General features: G+C 40.4%; 1 protein-coding gene across 1 annotated transcript in view; it reads left to right on the top strand.

Annotated features, from left to right (window-relative positions):
• The window catches only part of CALCR (calcitonin receptor), an 89,133-nt gene extending 69,236 nt beyond the window's left edge, over positions 1–19,897 (top strand). The window contains exons 8-13 of the mRNA XM_016218912.2: positions 3,141–3,294; positions 7,302–7,362; positions 7,448–7,514; positions 9,864–10,082; positions 12,069–12,110; positions 17,950–19,897. Of these exons, the coding sequence (XP_016074398.1) occupies positions 3,141–3,294; positions 7,302–7,362; positions 7,448–7,514; positions 9,864–10,082; positions 12,069–12,110; positions 17,950–18,252 (846 nt within the window). The 3' untranslated portion in view covers positions 18,253–19,897. The remainder of the gene's footprint in view (positions 1–3,140; positions 3,295–7,301; positions 7,363–7,447; positions 7,515–9,863; positions 10,083–12,068; positions 12,111–17,949) is intronic.
• The last annotated feature ends 965 nt before the right edge of the window (positions 19,898–20,862 follow it).

Raw genomic sequence — 20,862 nt, 5'->3', positions numbered from 1 at the left:
AATAGAGCACTGTTCTCACTCCTCTGTGGGTTCATGGTCCCTGTCCCATCAAAGTAGCCAGTTTCTTCCCCTGGAAGTTTTTAGTTAAGTAGATTCTCTCCTATAACATCAAGTGTGAGAATCTTACTCCTTTGCAATTTTTTTTAAGTTAAACTCAGAATAATTGGTGACATAAATAAGGGCTGAATAGATCCTCAGTTTACTGAGTGACGTGAAAATTGCCCATTGTCATCCGTGTCATTGGAGCATTTCATTTCCATAATATCTAAAATTTCATTTTCTTGATCTATCTGCTTATTTCTTCATGTGGAGAGTCAGGAGGCAGAATTAAACTTATTGTTCTCGCTGCATCTAAAGGAAGCTGGTGGCACACTTGTCATTTTCTGGAAAGAAATGCCTCTCTGAACTTTTTATCTGTGTCTGAAGGGGACAATACAGGGAGATTATTAGTTTTTACTGAGAACCTGAGCACTTTGCACCTCAAAAGCCAAAACAATCAAGTCACATTTTCTACAGCCTCCTTTATAAGCCAAGTCAAATGAGTTGCAAGCTCTGAAAAACAAAGTGAGTTTCTTCCCATTCTCATTGCTTCAGGACACTTGAGCCACCAAACTGTCAGAACCTCATCCTAGTCACAGGACGATCAGCTCAGAATGGATGCTCAGGGCTGAAGCATGAGAGACCCAGGAAACCCAGGGTGGACACTGGACTCCTCCCACCCAACCCAGAGGCTGCTGGAGCCAGGGATAGTATAGGAATGTGAGGGCGGGGACAGGGACAGCAGAGTTTTTGAGATGAGAGATCAATGGCAGATAAAACCAGATTGGAATTATCCATTTGGTAGGCCGTGGGAGAAATTAGATAGAGAATGAAAAAGCAGAATGGATTTGAGGGCTAATGCCATGGGAATAATTCCAAAATGTGGCCATGGGATGAAGCATCCCACCCTGGTCATTGAGGCTACTTCACGTTACTCACATGTCAGAGTCAATAAACGGTATTTCAACCAAGATCATACGGTGCAGAAAAATAGAGAGGTCTTCTTTATTCTTTCTAAATTGTATTACTTAAAATTGAACTCTCTCACATACGGATTTGAAGAGTTTATTCCTAAAATGGCCCCAGGCCTCAACCCAATGCTCAGTTTCCCTTGTGTGGTTGATCTGGGTGCTACTTCTACACAGGAAAGCGTGGCTTACAAATGGTGTCCTGTGGCATGGTTTATGTATTGAGTCTTCATCTCAACATCTGCAGCTGGTTTCCACTGCTTTGAAAAGACTATCATGAATTCAGTACAGAACTTCTTATAGATTTGTTTTCATTCTCAAAAAGCTTCCAGTTGAGATACAAAGAGTTTCGTGCACTCCTTTGGGGTATGTTGGTTCATTGCTGGAACTAGCTACAGAGCAACAGTCATTCTGGTATTTGCTGTGCTTCGCTGGATTGCTCCAAACACTGTAGCACTGTTCTTGCTGAACTATAGGATCTCAGATCCCAGCTCTTCTACTCCCTTACAGTTCATTCTGTAATCTTGAGCAAGTTACCTAACCTCATTGTGCCTCAGTTTCCTAATGTGTGAAGTGGAGGTAACAGTAGCTCCTTCAAAATCCACAAAACAGGGCCTGGCGCATAACAACGCTCCATTGTTAACTAGTATTATTAATATTACAGTTGTTACCATTGTCATTAGGCCTGAAGCCCTTGTCATTTTCTGACTATGACACCCGGTTTCATTTCTGTGTTACACAGCGTAGGAGATGTGGGAACGCAGAGCATATGTAAAATACTGCTTCAGTACAAACGGGACTAAGTGTAAAAGCAGAGTGCGGGCAATACCCAGAGGTTTGTAAATCGCAAATAATCAAAAGGACTGTGGTCTGAGGCTATCAAACTAAAGCAGTCATGGCCTGAGACTCCCCAGAGAAGAGTGATATAATACGCTCTTTACACCATATAGAGAAAGACCTTTGAGCGTAGCAAGCTGTTAATTTATGTTCCCCTGCCGCATTGCTAACAGACTCCCTTTTCCACCCTGTGTGTGTCCTGCTTTTCTGTGTACTGTAGTTTTGTTTGCTGGACATTTCCAGAACGCTTCCTTTGCCAATTTCTGGGTCACCTTCCAATGTACTCATCTCATGAGGGACTTTTTTCTCCAGTGCTTCCCCCTCCTTGCCCCAAACACACTGAATCATGCCTACAGTCGCAGAGATTCAATTCATTTTCTCTAAGGCTTTATCAGTGATCAGCTGAGGATTGCCTTGCATGTGACAGGCTCACATTTAATTGAAAATGTTATACCTTTAGATTCCTCTGGAGAAACTCAGTACTTCCCTCCAAAATTAGTTAATGCTGACTTTCTGGCTGGGGGATTTCCCCCCTTCATTCGGCTGGCTTTAAAGAATGTACACATTGACACTTTTCAAGTTGATAGCAGAACCTTTCTGCCCCTTAGTTTACCGACTGCACTAGCATCTTGACATAAAGTTCTATAATCCTCCTCGTGAGGTTTTAGTATGCATGTGGATCAGTCAGGACGTTTCCCATTACATTGTGACTGCTGGAACATGAAGCTCATGCTCTTTGATGGTTAGGGTTATCAGCACTAGAAGGCCAGCAAGTAGCCAAAGCAGGAGTCATCAGTTGGGTTCAGCATAGCTCCTGGATCTATGTATATCACCTAGTTTTCTCCTCTTTGTGGCTAAAGAGATCACCAACATATCAATGAACTTCAGGAGCAGCATTAACAATTTCTGGGTTATTCACCTCATTGCCTATAGAAAAGGGGCTGTAAAAGTCATGTGACAAATCCTTGGCTGCTCTAAAAAATTATGGGTCTCCCACTCATTGCAGAAAAATAAATTTGTCTAGTCTATGGAAGTCACCAAAATGTAACAGGAAAAGAACATTTTAGGGACTAAGCTTCCATTCCCCTAGATGGCTGTTTATATGTAGTACAAACGACCTATGTGCACTGTGACCCTGATTTGTGGATATAGAGGGCGACATGTGTTAACAGATGCTTGGGGAAGCTGAATGCGGGCTGAATGCAGATACTTTGGCTCACTTTCACATTTATCCTCTGTTCAAAGTCAGATCCTTGCCCATGTCTTCCACTGAGTGTCTCTGTTTCTTTCTGACAGGTGAGCTGCAAGGTTTTGAACTTTGTCAACCTGTACATGATGTCGTGCAATTATTTCTGGATGCTCTGTGAAGGGATCTATCTGCACACACTCATTGTGGTGTCCGTGTTCGCTGAGAAGCAACACATGAAGTGGTATTATCTCTTGGGCTGGGGTATGTATTTCCTCCAGCTGAATCTTGAGCCACCTTCACCTCTGTATGTTTATTTATAATTTTCTTCTAGTCTTGGTCTTAGAGAATAGTCAGGGCCAGGTCCTTTAGGGAATGATGACACAGATGCTGGAAGGAGTTCAATCTCCAAGAGAGCTTGGTTGAAGCCCTTTAACAAGTTTATACAGACTTGATGAACAGTATGGAGATGAAGGGATATGATTATGAGTGTCATCAGGTGACCCAGCTAATGGATGGACAAAAGACACGCCCTGATTGAGAGACCTGATTAAGCCCTCTTCAGTTTTATTTTTCACCTATTTGAAGAGCAAAGGAGAATTCCACATTTTGAATTCTGTATGTGCTTTACCCTGGTCCTACATCCCATCCTCAAGAGCATTCCTTCCTGTCAACCCATCAGCAGAATTCCTCCAGTGGAAGGTCAAGAAGTGGAGTCTAGATGAGCAATAGACGTAACCGCATGGGCCTCTAAGTAGAGCCTACCTGACATAGCACATGACAGTGACTTTGAAAAACCTATGGCTGGATTGCTCCAGCTGTGACTGCTTCTGTAGATTGACTAAGGCAGGGTGCTAAGGTCCTTGAGGACTCTTTAGAATTGTGCCCCTTCCCCCAGGGCTACTAACAGTCTAGCTCACTCTGGTGGAAAGGGAGCAGATAGATAGTGAGGTGGTGAGAGTGAAAAGGCTCTGGGACAAAAACACATGCTGCTTTATGCTTTAAAAATCCCATGAAACTCCCATACCAGAGGAGGATTCCTAACCAGAGGGCCAAGACTGCCTTTGCTATTCACTGGCGAGATGACTGTGACTTCTGGTGCAGAGCCTGTGGAGCATCTTCAGCTGAGCCTGCCCTTTCATGCAGCATTTGGGGAAGCTCCTAAAAATATTGATAAGAGAGAAAGTATTTACTGAGGATGCAGGATAATCCAAAAGCTGTCTAAGAACAACAACCTTTGTATTTAAGCCTTTGTCCAACAGACATTATTACCAATTGTATAGAATGTGTCTGGGAAGTCATATAAGCAGCTCAAAGTCTTTTCCACAGTCTCTCCCAGGGCTGGCCTTAGGTAACATTTGTTTTCATAACACCTCTCCCTAACAGGAATACATGGATTTTAACCAAACACAGAACCCAAACCCAATGAGATAATCCTATAATGGTGGGTCAAGGGGCAGCTATCTGGGGTGTTTCAGTACTGAACTGATGATGCTATGACTCTGTGGTTGCAAGTAACAGAGAAAAAGATGTCCTAATTTAAGCAAAAAGAGGGAAACTACCAGAATGTGAGTATCTCGTGGAAGTCAAAGGCTAAAACGCAGCTGGGCTACTGAAAGTTTATCCTGAGGGACCAGACAACAGGGAGCACTCTCTAACCTTTGTCTCTTCTTTCCTCTGAACATGTTTTAACCCTTCTTGGTCTCTAGACACCATAGATCACAGGCCTCTGCTCCCCCAACCCTAGTGGTAAATACCACCTACCCCAGACTTTCCTGAGTTCACATTTCTCTATTCCAGCTACACAGATTAAATGCTTCTCTTTAAGTCCCAATTCTGAATAGCAGGCCAAGAGAATCTGATTAGTCCAACTAAAGTTAAGGGGCTAGCCATGGCTCAATGAACTGTGGCTAGGGACATTGAGGGGAATATTGTCACATAACGCAAACATGTCTGGAGTAAAAATGGGAGGGGAGTCTTTGTAAACTGGACAGCCATCTAGAATATACCCCAAACCACCTCATCTTGTGTGCCACTCTCCCCTGAGCAGCAGCCCCAGGATCCTGTTTTCTTAAACACCCAGTGAACTTAGAAATCAGGTTTCTGACTAATCCACTGCTCCCACTACAGGTGCTAGGTTCTCCTGTTCTTCTCTGTCCTCAAAACAAGTCAGAATACAAAAATCAAAATGGTCTTTTACTGTTTTTTTCTTTTAGCTCCAGCCTTGCGCAGCTTTTCCTTCCCCTGCCCTTCTCAGCCTCAAACACATCCTCTCAAGAATTTCTGTTCTTCCAAAGGTGGTCATGCCAAGAATCAAATGGATACAATTTAATTCTCCCAGTAGTAGTTCTGACCGTCCCAAGAGTAATGATTGGTGCTGGTCAGATGCCTCCAATTGAAGACACAAAAATAACATCTCACCCCAGGCCTACCACATACACCCCCCCACACACACAGAGATGCCACTTCTGTCTGACCTATTTTACTTACTTCTTTTGAAATAAAATTTATGGCATTCTTCTTGTACCAGTTTTGACTACTTAAGAACATCTATCTGCCATATTCAAAACATTTTCACAGAAGAAAAGGAATGTACATTTATTCTTGCCTGTGACAGTCAGCAGAGATGAGGGCGCCCTGGAAGGGACAATTTATATTCCTCTTTCCATCCCGTTACTTTGTGAATTGGTTATAAAACCCTTCGGCATCATCTTAGACAGATGAATGAAGACACCTGCTTAACATGCATAAAAAGTCCAAAGGAAAACAGAAACAAGCTGTTCAGCTGTATCGAAAAGAATGTAATGAGTCCAGGCAGGTGGCTCAGTTGGTCGGAGCGTCAGCCCTTACACCAAAAGATTGCAGGTTCGAGTCCTGGCCAAGGCACATACCTAGGTTGCGGATTTGACCCCCAGCTTGGGTGCGTACAGGAGGCAGCCGATGGATGCTTCTCTCTCACATCAATGTTTCTCTCTTTCACCTGTTCTCTCTCTCTAAAATCAATAAACATATCCTCTGTTGAGGATTTTTTTTTTAAGTGCAGAAAAAGAGGTATCTTGTCTAGAAGAAGGCAAAGAGCCTTAGGAATTAGCAGATATAGGGGCCTATATTCCTCTTTATATCATGTAAGAAACATATTTTTCCCCTTTACAAAATGATGGGATGGGAGTGAGATCTCCATATGCCACTCTTGTTGTCTAATTAAAAGCATTTCCAAATAAATCCAGAGAGTGAATTTCTCTAAATCCAAGTGGGAAAATAGTATGTTAGAACTTCTGTGGATACAACACAATTATGTTTGGTGTAAATAGTCAAACTGAAAATTATTTCAGGTCAAACATTTAATTGATGGTCCTATTCATTATATGCTTCATGGGTTTAGAAGGTGAGGTGGTTCTTTGGTGAAAACTCAATATTTTCAGGCATTCTCTTTTTGCATATAATTCACAGAAAATCAGTGTGTAGGTCGAATTTACATCTGAGACACATTTCTTAACTTAATAATAACTTAAAAACTCATTCTACAGATTTATAAACCAAATTAAATAATATTCTATTGTACATGGGTACATCTGAGAAAAAGAGAGATTTGTTTTTCTCATGAAAATCGCAACTTTAGGTTACTTCTATAAGATGAAAATTTATTTTTAAAAATATGCAATAAGAGCTATCTCTATCATTGTTTACAGATTCAAAGTTGTTTTCACTAGCACTTCAAGTCTAGTCAGGAAATACTAAGCTGCCTTGGTAAAGGTTCTGCAGCTACTCTGAAGTGTTCTTACTGAAAGGGAACAGAGTCAGTACACATGATATAAACAGAAAAACAAAAGCCAAGCAGAAATACTGCAAACATCAACCAGGCTTTCGGAGCAGTCAGACCATCACTTCCAAATGCTGTCCCAGGTCACTTCCCTCCAGGGTGACCAGCTTCTCTCCATAAGAGAGCCCAGTTCACACACAATGAAAGGCTTTCTGGCCTCCAGGCATCACCATCATCACAATGGTATAATAGTCCTAGTATAATACACCTATCACACTGGGTAATATGTGAAAAGCTTTCAATTATTTGGGTGCTCTTAACCAAACTCTCTGAAAGCACATGGTATTCTAACCGAGAACATTTTTACTTGGTTTGACCAAAGGTAATTTGTGCAAAATCATCAGGGAAATATCTTGACTTAGGTGTTAAATTGACTGTTTTCCATGCAACTGTAGTTATATAGCTTTTGACCAAGAAACCAGGTGTAATTTGTACTTTTTCACATTTTTAGGGTTCCCATTGGTGCCAACTACCATCCATGCTATTACCAGGGTGCTGTACTTCAATGACAAGTAAGTACTATGGTGGTTTTTAGTTAAATAAATAAATGTAAATAAAATGCCTCCATACTGATGTATTCTCCCCCCCTTTTTCCAGCTGCTGGCTGAGTGTGGACACCCATCTGCTCTACATCATCCACGGCCCTGTCATGGCAGCTTTGGTGGTAAGAACTGCTTTTTAAATCTATTATTAACAATGTTATCTCTGGGGATTTCTTTGAAGATGATTCTATAGAGCGTATATATTATAACTTTCAAATGAACCTAATTTAATGATGATCTATAAGAAGAACAATTTGATTTGAAAGTCTTCATTTGAAAAAAATACATTTTTATTTAATAAAATTAGGAAGGGGCGCATAAGCTTATTTCTGTACACCTTACAATGATATAGTTCTTTTTTTTTTAACAATACTATAACTAAATTCTCCTAGTTAAAGGTAAAGAGAAGGGCTGAGGAATGATAAAGGTGTTGCTGATGAGAAAGTGAGAGACCATAAAATCCCGCTGCAGTTTTTTTCCTTGGGCTCTGCCAAACAAAACTCTTTTCCACTTTATCCAAAGATAAACACAGATGACTATCCACATGTGAACAAAATCATGAGTCATCAGCCTAACTACCAGCGATCATGCACCTAAAGTATTTCATGCACTTCACATACATTGCCGTGCTGTTTCTAACAGCAGCCTTCAAAGTAGACACATACATCATCAGAACATTTTACTCATTAGGAAAACTAGACCCAAAGACTCATGGAAACTCACCCAAAATTAGATGACTAGTAAGAAGTTGGGTTGGGGGCAGGATGACTGCCTGAACCTATACCCAGCTCTTTATTTATACCCATGGTTTACTATGTGTCAGTCAGCCTCAAAACCATCACATTTAACATTTAGATATTATTTTTCTCATTAACCACAGTGTTTTGTTCAAATAAGAGAGAGAAAAATAAAAACCTTCTGAGTCGGAAACCATGTTCTGCTCCTGCATTGAGGAAGCGTCCATTTGTTACTGATCATCCAGACTGTCTTCCAGACTGTCTTCTAACTTTCCTGACCTTTCCAATGCAAATTTTATTTCTTTTGCCTGTTTTCAGTGTAGTGATGTAGCTAGGAGCCCAACTGTCCTCACAAGGACCCACTAATGTGGGTCTTGAATACTTACAATGCCCCATAACAATTATTATTACTAAAGTATTATTACAATTATTACTAAAGTCCTCTTTTCTTGAAATTTTTGGGCAATAACATTTATTTCTATTTCAGGTAGTGGAAATCATTCTAATTATTTTTAAATAAATTATCAATCAAATTCTAAAAACACTTCGGCTCAAAACTATCTTCACAGCCAAAAACCATTGTGCCCCACCAGAATGGCTACTATGAGAGAGAGTGACTGTACCAAGTGTTGGCAGGGCGAAGAGCAAATGGAATTCTCATAGAGTGCTGGAGGGAACATAAAATAAAGCCACCTCTATGGAAAACAGTTTGGCAGCTTCTTACAAAGTTAAACATACACTTACCGTGTGAACAGGCAACTCCACTCCTGGGTACTTATTTAAGAGAAATGAAAACACATGTCTACACAAAGACTTGTATACAAATATTCACAGCAGGTACATTCACAATAGTGAAATTGTGGAAACCATTCTATTTCCATGAGCAGGAAAATGAATGCACAAATAGCAGGTATTATTCATATAATGGAGCACTTTTGGCAATAAAAAAGAATGAAATGCTAATATACACAACATGGAAGAATCTCACAGATAGTACGTTAAACCAAAGAAGCCAGGCACAAAAAAGTACATACTATCTAATGTACTTTTTTCTTAAGGTGGCATGAGGAGGTTGTGGGATATAAAGTGGCATGAGGAAACTTTCTGAGGTGATGGAAATGCTGTTTTCTTGTTTGGAGTAGTTGTTACACAGGGGCATACCTAAACTTCTCGAATATAAACTTAAAATCTCTTTTTTATTGAACATGCATTATACCTCTATGAAGTTATTTTCTTCTATTTAAAAAAAGAAAAAGAAACCTGGGTTAGCTGTCTCTACTACATAAACTTTACAAATAAAAATCCCAGTCCTCCTTTCACTATTAATTAAGTACTCCTGGCTGTGGGGAAAATCTTCATAATGAAAAAAACAAGAAAGCAAGATCTAAAAGAAAGCAAGATATAATAAAATGTTTCCCCTTTATAAAAGTAAAAATCAAAAGAAAGAATAAACACGCTCATTAGAGTTAAACTTAATATATTTACATGTAAAGGGAATTATTTTCTCACTTAGGGAGAAAAGGAAATGTTAATTCAGGTCTGAAAGGGTGTTGGTTATACTGGTGCTCAGTGGCCCAGCAACGCTGAGGCAATTGAATGACCTTCCAGGCAGCCAGTCTCCCATCCTGTGTAGGTGACATCTGCTCCCCACATTGGATAAAGAATTGAAGAAAGTGGGTACCCCTTGGTGGTACTGACCTGGATGGTCTGCTCATTCATAACATCTCTTTGCAGGTCAACTTCTTCTTTCTGCTCAACATCGTCCGTGTGCTCGTGAAGAAAATGAAGGAAAACCATCAGCCAGACGTGCAATTGTACCTGAAGGCGGTGAGGGCCACCCTGTTCCTGGTGCCCCTGCTGGGAGTCCAGTTTGTCGTCTTTCCCTGGAGACCCGAGACCAGGATTCTTGGCCTCATCTATGACTACATGATGCACTTCCTGATTCATTTCCAGGTCAGGAGGCCTCCGGTGTGTTTATTCCACGCCTTGCTCAGCTAGTTGATGCAGGACGATTAGTTTCCTGGGGCTCACTGTGATTAGAAGGACCCTTTTGACCACATGGAACCTGGGAGGGACTCTCACTGCCTGCTTCCTCATTTTTCGAATCCTAAAACTGAAGAAGGAAACTGGGGAGTATGGGCTTTGAGAAACATCTTTATGAAGACAAATGTTTGTCCAGGGACTGAGCCATTGCACGGTGCTGAGGTCAGAGCTTCTGCCTCCACCGTCCTTGCGACCTTTCCTTCCTTCCTCCCCCCAGTATTTCGAGGGCCATACTTGTTTTTGCTTTAGTGAGGTGAGTTCTGAAGAACAGCATAACCCATGGCAATGAGTTACTATCAACATAGTCGCTCATGTCCTGAAAACACAGGGCAGAGAAGCAGATGTTTGTATCAGTATGAAATGCTTCTGCTGGACCCCGAGCTGGAAGCTCTATGCTTCTTAAACTGGAATCCAGTTTTCAGCTCCTTCATTTGAGGGCCTTGATTGTGTTGAGAGAGGTCAGGACCCTGGACTATCTGCCAGTTTGGCCATTCCTGCAATGTTAGGCAGACCCCAGGGAATGGGCATGGCTCGCATTCTCACACTGTCCAATAAAAACTAGACCATTGTAGTTACCATTTATTAAGTGCTTAACGTGTGAGGGAAGCATTATTATGGCTATCTTATAGATAAAAAAGTTGAATTTCCTGGTTAGTGGCAAAGTTAGGAGATCTAACCCTAAAGCCCAAGCTCTAAAAATCTCATAACATACAGCCTCCAAGTCAACAGGCCCAGCCAAAAATGTGAAGAAAATGGGCACTTCGTTGCTTTTGCTTTCCCGCTAACCCCAGGGCTCTCCGCTGGTCCCACTCAGGCATACTCTCCCGCTAAGTAATTTTCAGAACCTTCTTTCATAAGTAAACATTGAATCACCTTTTGCCACGAGGTATAATGAATCTGCAGAGCCATTCGTGGCTTCTGCTCTGTCGCCTCCATTTGTCAGAGGGGTGTCAGGAATCCATCCATCACAGTTCAGTGACTATAAAGGGAAATGTATCCAGGTCTGTCTTTATGTGGGACAAAAGGGAGTGGCTCTCAGGAGCTGTCCTGTGCCTGCCACACAAAAGTGGGGATGGCTGCCCTGTTTCCATTCATTTACTCTACCCCAGATCCGTAGCCCCATTGAAAGCATAGTGCTAGGTATTTTGAAAGCAAGGTGGGGCATGGGCGGGCCTAAGGCCGAGGTGAGTCTGCTGCAGGCTCATAGGCCAAAGTTTTACTGTCTCCATTATAAATTTCAAAGTAATTTTATTTTCTACTACTGGATGTCAAAATTAATAGGGCTAAAAATAAGTGTAGAGATTATTTAAATAATTTAATCATTGCTTTGGCCATTTCTATAGATAACTAAAGCTTAAGCATAAGAGAACTTCTGAGCAGTGACCAAGACCTCAGAGGTCACTTGGTCCGTGTCCTTATTTAAGAGATGAACTTGGCTGTGGGTCCAGCACTGCACTAGCTCACCATGAAGACACGGGCACAGTCAGGCCCACAGCCAGGCACTGCAACACTCGTGCTTGCAAAGTTGTCTCTACTAAACCCTACAAGAGCTCAGTTTTAAAAATTTTTAAGTACCAAAAAATTATTTTCAAATCCACTCGAATCAGCACATTCTGCTATAAATCTCCCATGTTCAAGGCAACACTCTATTAACCAGGTGGACCAGAGCTCCCTTTTAAACAAACAATAGAATTATTCTAGCAAGAAAATTATCATTCTAATGGGATATTCTTGTAGTGAAGCACTGAATCCGAGAGGGAGTGGCTTTTTCATCGAGCCTTGACCTGCTATGACAATGGCAAAACGCTCCTCTCCAGGTTGTCTCTTTGTGTTGATGGCTGAACAATGTCATGCACACAAAAGTAACGTCAACGCTGTCCTTCCTTCTCTTTACAGGGATTCTTCGTTGCGGTGATTTACTGCTTCTACAACAACAACGTAAGCATGCCTTTCACATTATACTCCCGCTCATAAATGAAGCCAGCACTTTACAGTTTGCAAAGGGCCTCTTCCCCTTGGCCTCACTTCTAGAGTTTTCCTTACAGGATTCCCTGACTGGCAGGGTAGTGTTTTTCTACCAGTGCAAGCTGAATCCTTTCCACGCTTGCAGATATTATTCGGACAGACAGCTAAGTCCTGATTTGCTTGGACTGCACCCTGAGTAGCATAGTGAAAGCTGCTCTGGATTCCCATAGCAAGAGAGGTCATGCCCCGTTCCCTGAAAAAACCCAGCTCCTCACGAGGGCAGAGCCAGTGTCCAGCCTGTCTGCACTGGCTCGCTGCCTCCTTTTCAGTTGCTTTGGTGCCAGTGTCCTGTCACTTAGTCAGCATTTTGAAAATCACCCTGAAGTTAAGACTCCAAAAGGATTCTCAAAGAATTAATTTATTATCTGAATATTTAAATCTAGAGATGCTTATGGCCAGTGTTTTCAGGGGTCTTTAGCCAGAGTTCCCTTTCTTCTGATGAAACCTTGCCTGGGAGCCCAGTTTGCAAAACATAAAAGTGGAGCTGCTTAAATTTATACCGAAGAACTCCCAGGGTTTCAGGGAACATGATTTGAAACCTGCCTTCTTTCAGGAGAGAAATCTAAACTCCAGAAACATCACGTGACCTGCCCAATGTCATGATCGTAGTTGCATCACCACGACTAAAACCCAGATTTCCTGACGCTGAATTGAATGAACTAAATCCCCCACTGCCCTGTATTATACCTGTGATTTCTCCTAACTCTTCGTTAGTAAACTTTCTGTAGTTTTATGCCATATAACTTTCCATGTAAAAATATTTTTCATAATATTAAATTAATTCCTAGAAAGAATAATTCTATAGCAAGGCAAATCACATTTTATTAAGAGATCAACCTGTTATTTTTCTGTTAGTAATTAGAAAGATTGTCTAATAATCCATTGGTATTTAATCGGTTTATTATTTCTTCAGTGGAACAATATTTAGTGAGCACTGGTAATATTTTGCTGCTCTGTGACCAATTGCTCGCCTCCAACCCCAATATCACAAGATTATTGTTGCTCCTACTCTACCTTTTAGCTGGTACATTTTGTTCCTCTCTTCACCCATTCATCCATCAGCTCCTTCCTTTATTCAACAGAAATACATTGTGCATTTACTATTGCTAGGGGCTAGACCGCAGGCCTGGGCTGGAAGTGAAGTCACCCTCTGTTGCCAGCTATTAAAGTATCTCTTCCTTTTTTTTTTAAAGAATAGTAAAAACTAATAAATAAGGAGGGCTTAAGTCACCCCATCTTTATAGCAATTTCTGTGAGTGTATATATATATATCCTTGCCTTCTGAGTTGTTTCAGGTGGCATACAAAGTAAATATTTTTCATCTAAAATAACATTAATATGGGGCTAATATAAAAATAAGGTTCAGGAGGGGCACACCTTGAAACCAGGAGAAGATTGCTTGCATTTGTAAAAACACTTCCATCTTTACTGTGTCTTAACGGTGATGCTGCCCACGAAGTGTCAGGCAAAGAAAGCAAACCCAGAGGTACTCTTAACAATTGGATGTATCTAGTTCATTCAAGTATGTTATCTTTGTTTTTTGAAGTAAAGAAACAATCCCCATTTTAATCAAGATCTTGTTGCTGGCAGAAGGTACAAGTGTGACATTTCTAATAATGTATAAGTTGTGTACTGTGTCAAATATAATATCACAGCCGCATCGATTTAGGTATCTGGGTCTGAGCTGGGCCTTCTGTGAACATATCATCTCACAACATTATACACAGGCAAGGCACTCATACATGCTAGGAGTGGTTTCCAGCTGCGTCTGAGACTGGGCTGTGGTTGGGCTTTGCCTGGTTGAATATTAAGTGTCAGCAGAGACCTAGCGGGCTAATATGTCAGTTGTACAAGGAAGGTAGAGGTTTTAATTAGCAGTCTCCTATTCAGTAGAACAGGGATGGGGCCTGAGAATTTGCATTTCTAAAAGTTCTCAAGAGCACTACTCTAGACAAAATCTAATCTGTCCTCCAAGGATTGAATGGCCTTGACTTAATGAATGGGGGAGATGCAGGGGACTGTTATTTAAGAAACACAGTCATTAAATATTTTCAAAAATATTTACCTTACAATAGATGATACCTATTAATTGTTGTCTTTTAAACAAGACAACCTTTCCAAACATAGGGAAGTAGGTCGTGAAAGGGAATTAGAAAGCCCTGACCTTGTTATCATCAAATAACCAATTACCTCAAAGTAAAGACCTTATAAATTCTGATGGGGTTTCTCAGTGGTTAGAGCATCAGCCCGAGTACCAAAGGATCTCGTGTTCAATTCCCAGTCAAGGGCACATACCTGGGTTGCAGGTTCAATCCCTGGCTCTGGTCAGTGTGTCACTCACACATCAATGTTTCTCTTTCTCTCTCCCCCTTCCTCCCTCCCTTCCACTTTCTCTAAAAGAATCAGTGGAGACCGGCGGGCGTAGCTCAGGGGTTGAGCGTCGGCCTAGGATCCAGGCGATTGGGGTTCGATTCCCGGTCAGGGCACATGCCCAGGTTGTGGGCTTGATCAATGACTCTCTCATCATTGATGTTTCTATCTCTCTCTCTCCCTCTCCTTTCCTCTCTCTGAAATCAATAAAGATATATTAAAAAAAAAAAAAAATAGTTTAAAAAAAAAAAAGAATCAATGGAAAAAATATCCTTGGGTGAAGATTAACAACAACAAAAAATCTGTAAGATAAAGACCAGCAGAGCTATTGTTGACATGTCCTTTGAAAAGGTGGGAAAAAATATCAGTGCCAACTTTGTGAATAATATTCAGAAGTATCCCTATCCTTTAGCTCTTAATTAATAAGATATAATAGGGACCCAGCTTCCAAAAGTCTTATAAAAACATTTAAAGCATGTGATTACTTTTTAACTTTTTAAGTGTATTTAAACTGTTTTTAAAAATCACTATTTCTAATCTGAAATTCATTTTGCAATCTGTTGAGTTGTGGTGGCAGAAAGTGAAGGAGGGAAGGAGCGGACCTTAAAATATTTTCATTCATTGGATCAAAACTCCTGGTATAAACCCTGCCTTCCATTCAAGTACATAACTGCAGCTTATGGAGAACTTTCCAGGAAATCAAAGGCCAAAACAAAAGTATTCAATTCCAACCCTATTTTCCTTTTTATAAATATATAAAATCTTAGGCCCAAATAGACCAACCATACACAGCGGGTTATTAATAGAGCCAGGTGTAATAATTATGTCTCCAAACCATCAGACTAGGGCTGTATTTTTTAAAGTTGTCCATAAATAAATTGAAATAATCAGGGAAAACTCTAAAGTGACCTGTATTAATTGCTTTTATAATGAGTGATGAGTTTATATAGTAATTCAAAACTTGGTATGTTATACTATCTATCCCCCTTGGCAACTCCTAACATTTCTGATGCTTCAGGAGCAACAAAAATCTTTTTTTCCCCTCCAGATTTAATGTCCTTATTCCTGGATCAAAGCAGAATCAGTCTCAATCTGTGGCATTGTAGGAAATAATTGCCCTTATTAAAGGGTAATTATTAAAAACAAACCGCTAAGGGCCTGTTCTAATATGCGTGGTTTACAAATTAAAGCAGATTGCCATCTCCACACAAAAGGATAGGTTATAAGTTTGGAATACAGTTATAGAGGGCTATGAACATTTCTCTAGTAATAATTTTATTTTATTTATTTATTTTTTAAATATATCTTTATTGATTTCAGAGAGAGGAGAGGAGAGAGGCAGAGAGAGATAGAAACATCAATAATGAGAGAGTCATTGATCGGCTGCCTCCTGCACGCCCCCGACTGGGGATCAAACCCTCAACCCGGGCATGTGCCCTTACTGGGAATCGAACCCCGATTGCCCGGATCCTAGGTTGACGCTCAACTGCTGAGCCACGCCTGGCCAGGCTCTAGTAATCATTTTAAAAATTAAAGTAGACTTCAAACCCTTGGCCTTATGCTGGGCTGGGTACTTAATTGCTATGCACCGTGCTCCAATGGGGATTCTTTTAAAAGGACAGGTGAGAAGCAAAGACTTCCTTTTTTAGTTCTACTGGGTTCTTTTACAAACTCACCTAAACATAACTGTCTACCTTGGATACTTCTAAATATCTGTTCGGGTTTTAGTTATAAGGACAATGTTGGTATTTGACAAATGCTGAATTTGTGGAAACTATCAGTTAACTTTGTCTGGGGATATTGCTTCCCCTAAAATATGCGGAACCAGTATGTTTCCTGATTCCTCAACAGGGGGAAAAGAAGGGGATTACTGCTGTTATGCACCAACACCACTCTGGATGATTTAAATAACCTCAGTAAATCTTACCAGTAGCCCTTTAAATTAGTATATGATTCCTTTTATGTAAAGAACACTCTAAGTTAAAGAAAAAAACAAAGACCAAACAAACTGGGACTCAAATCCAAAGAGCAGTCCTTGGAACATACGCTCAAACACTTGGTACTGTCATCCTGCCTGTGCCATGACCACAAGAAACAAGTCCTGTTTTCACTTCAGTTCTAAACTTAATGGTCAGCTCTCTACTGTGGATAATGAGCGGCATGGTCAGAAGCCACGGATTTCCCCTGGAATTGTGGCTCTGCCACATTCCAGCTGTCTTGCTGCAGACACATTACATAACCTCAGCCATGCATATAGTTTTATGATATGAGTAGACTGAGCTATTGTTTATATCTCCTTTCAGATTTATACAAATATGAATAGATAAAATGGCTCTCCACAGTCAACTCATTACATGCTTCATCTCATGCCATCTTATTTCCAGACTCCCCTTCGTGTGCCCCGCAATGTTTAAGTGTTATATTCAAGTTTGGCAGCAAGATAGAGGATGTATTACTAAACCAATGCAGATATTTTGGATATTTTGTCCTATATACTGGGCAATAGAATCTCTCAGAAATATAGAGTAGATATTGTAGCAATAACCTCTTCTTTTTTAGTTTTGGTCATCTACAGAGAAAAGGAAGGAGTTTAGGAGACAAGAAGGATGGACTTAACTATTAAATTTCATCCGGTTGTGTAAAAATCGAGCTAGACAAACAAATGTACTGCCTGTGGTAGTGTTTTCCGTTGTGGTGGTTGTAGTTTTCATATTTAGAGCTTCCTGACTTTAGCATCTTATCCTCCTCTTGTGTTTTATATACAGTTTATCATACTTATAAAGCAAGTTTGATAAGTTCGTATTAGCAATCTTTCAACAGAAAGAGATCATTTTACTCTGAACAGACTGTGACTCTGTTCACCAGCCTTCTACCCGGCACACTCCACCATCTCCAGCCATGTCTGGTAAAGGAAAAATCAGCAGCATTATCATAAAACCCACAACTGTGCTATGGCTTACATATATATTTTCATCACCAATAATGCAGAGATTCAGACAAAAGCTTCTGTCTTGTCAGAGGTGGTAGCAGATGAACTCTTTTCCACCTCTTTCTCCCTAACATGATATGTATGCCATCTACTGAGTGTGAAACCAAATCTAATTTAATTCATTGGACTTAAAGAGCTAAAGAAGAAACCTTTGCCCAGTAGCAAGCAACCCTGCCCTTGGTAGCTTAGGCAAGTTTGGAGAGATGTGCTCCCCGCTCCAATCTGCAGATTCCCCTCTGCACAGCCAGAGCATGTGCCACCCAGCCCTTAGATCAGAATTTCAACCCAACCAGCAGCCTTGAACCTCTGATAAGTTCCAAGGATTGTGCTCCTGAGCTCGCTCATGCCCTTTCTGACAATTATATGGAAACAAGACTCCCCTTTCTCTTCCAGGTCCAAACCACCTTAAAGCGCCAGTGGAATCTTCTTAAAATCCGATGGGAGCAGCGCTTCGGGAGCCCCAACCGCAACTACCGGCGGCGCCCCAACGGCGGCGCCCACGACGTGCGCTCCGATTACAACAATATGCTCATGGCCATGGCCGCAGCTGCATCTGATGGCAAGGAAGGTGGCCTCCCCGTGTACATCTGCCATCAGGCGCCGAAGAACGACGACGCCGAAGTCGCCATCAACCTGGGCGAGGAGGTTCCCGAGGCCATCCCTATGGAAGTCATCGAGCAGGAGTCATGCGCTTAAATGTGAAGCAAGTACAACATCATGATCTCTGAGCCTCCATGTCCTGGGAGAAAGTCCAACCATGCTTTTAAAGTGATCACCATCCTCCCAGGAGCCAGACATATCATTTGTGAAGAATTATTAAGTGATTTTGTCCATAGTGAATCTGAAGAATGTTCTTCTTGGTACTATTGCTATGGGAGACGGTCTAAGGAATGGAGTCTCCCACTGCCAACACTTGTAAATTCCATCTTTCATCCAGTGCTGAAATGCAGGTGTAATGCAAGCAGAGTGTCCAAGAAAAACACAATTAAATTGACCTAGTTCAGATACAGGGTGCTCCTTGTTAATCTTGAGCCATTTCTACCTTTAAAAATCAAAATCACTGTCAAGATTTTTATTTTTAACTCTAAAATTTGAATTAGAATATTTCTGTATTTGGCTATGGATCTGATTTTTAATCTTTTTATTTCAATCAATTCTGATGTGACTCAGATGTTTTACCATCCACACAGTGTAAACCACTCAAATTGCAACATGACCTCTACCAGACAAAGCGGCTTTCTAATATAGAGATGATTACGAATGTAGGGCAAAGACCTGCACTTGGCAGGAAGATGCAATGCTTTGAATGAAAAAACAAAATTTTGAGTCAGTTTGCTCGAAACCTTAGATGGGCCAATTTGTGAATTGGTTTATATGTATTGTGTGCTCAGCCTGGTTTTGGATAATCCTGTCCACTAACTTTTGTAAGGAATTGGCCTTCGTATTGAATGTGCTTTGTTTGCTGACATTTACAAATTGGGAGGTCATGAAAAATTCTTTGCTAAATTTTTCACAAAACTGCCAAAAGTAGAATTCCTAGTGGAAGAGAATATTCTCTTTAAAGAGAGTTTTCTACTTTCCTAAGCTCTAGGATTTATAAAGCAAACCACTCCAAAGTTTATAAAGCCGATTACCTCTTGCCCTTGGGTGCTATCTAGCAGTAAGATAAATTTAAGACTGGTAATTCAAGGACTCATCATATAAGTCCATTATGTAACTGCCTCCACCCAGCTTCATAGCTTAACAAGATCTCTGTCTTTTCCTGGAAGACTCAGTATGGCTGATTAGAAATCAGTGTGTAGTTGACCTCTATTTGCTATGATTAGCAAAACCAGAGGAGGAAAAAAATATGTAACCACTACAAATTTAACCATATACCGATTTATTTGCAATAGAAGTAGCTTCTCATTGAAGCCCAAAATGATATTCCCGTGTCTCTCTTTACTTCCTCAGTATAAAACAACTTCAAAAATCCCAGAACAAACCAGTATCATTACTGGCACTTGAAATTAATTTGTGAATTCAGGACAGTAATCAGGGGTATCATTATTTAATTTGTGTGCTAAATGAGGAGATACATTGAAACCCTACAAATCTCAAGTCTCATCTATGACACCTTATGCCACTGCCTTTAAAAATGACTTAGTTATGGAAAGACAAAAAAAGTTAATTTGTTCTGGTTACGTATAAAGTGTACTCCCCAAGAAATTATATTCTTTCAGAGAAATATTTTGGATACTGAAGTAGCTTAAGTCTCCTTTACTGAAGGTAAGGGAAGAGTTATAAAGAGGGTATTTTTTCAATCACAGTGTTTATGTAATAGTGTTTCTATTTTTGTTTACAAACATAGAAAGTCTATTTCAGGCAGCTCTAGTACAAATGTGATAATATATTGCTAAAATATTCCAGATGTTATTGAGCTAATATAGTAGGGGCCGAAGAAAACAAAATAGCTTATTTTAGAATTGCACATAGTGCCAAAATTGTGAAATGCTTATGCTATGTATATGTATAAATCAATACATCATATGTGATAAGCAAAACGGTGTATATTTGCATATTTTTCTAAAGAAATATATTCTTCATCTTTTCATTCATTCATCTCGTCTCCTGCTCATTCCATGGTCTTTTTCATTTCAGTCATGAGCCAAGATCATCTCATCTGGCAGGCACTGCAGGCGGGGGGGAGATAATCCAAAAGCATACGTTAGAAAACCCTGTGCAAAAACGTTAAGGTTATTATCTTTGTCAGTGTAACCATCTTCAGTCTTCAACCTGACTACAAACTCGGTGGCATAGCTCTCATACCCTTGATAATACACAAAAACCACATACAACCGTCAGTCTATATTGTATAAGTTTGGGAGGCACAGCAAAGAAATATAGGGCAAGAAAGGATCATAGCCTTTTATTGATTATTCTTGGTTGTTGTTGTTTTCTTTCTTCTCATTATTCTGGGAATCAGACCTGAACCATCCAACATCACATCAGATCATTAGAATGGTTACCATCATTGATTTTTAATATAGTTTGGGAGAGAGAGAGGCTAAGGCTGGATAAAAGGCAACTAATTAAATATCATTAGAATACATAAATGCCACCATTGGAAAGATTTTCAGATCTGGAAAGCATGAAATGGAAAAATGAGATTACATGAGAACTGCAATGGACTAATGAAGGGGAACAGGAGCGATTTGTAGGTTCTTCACATTATGCGATAGCATCCAAGTTTGCTGGTCTCCTGAGATCTGGAGAACTTTTTCAAAAGGGATGCGTAAGGGCAACATCTTTCCCTTTATGTTTCAG

Source organism: Miniopterus natalensis, chromosome 10 (assembly GCF_054644295.1).
Source record: "Miniopterus natalensis isolate mMinNat1 chromosome 10, mMinNat1.hap1, whole genome shotgun sequence".
NCBI lineage: Eukaryota > Metazoa > Chordata > Mammalia > Chiroptera > Miniopteridae > Miniopterus > Miniopterus natalensis.
The sequence above is the reverse complement of the archived record's forward strand: the minus strand, read 5'-3'. Positions and strand labels throughout refer to the sequence as shown.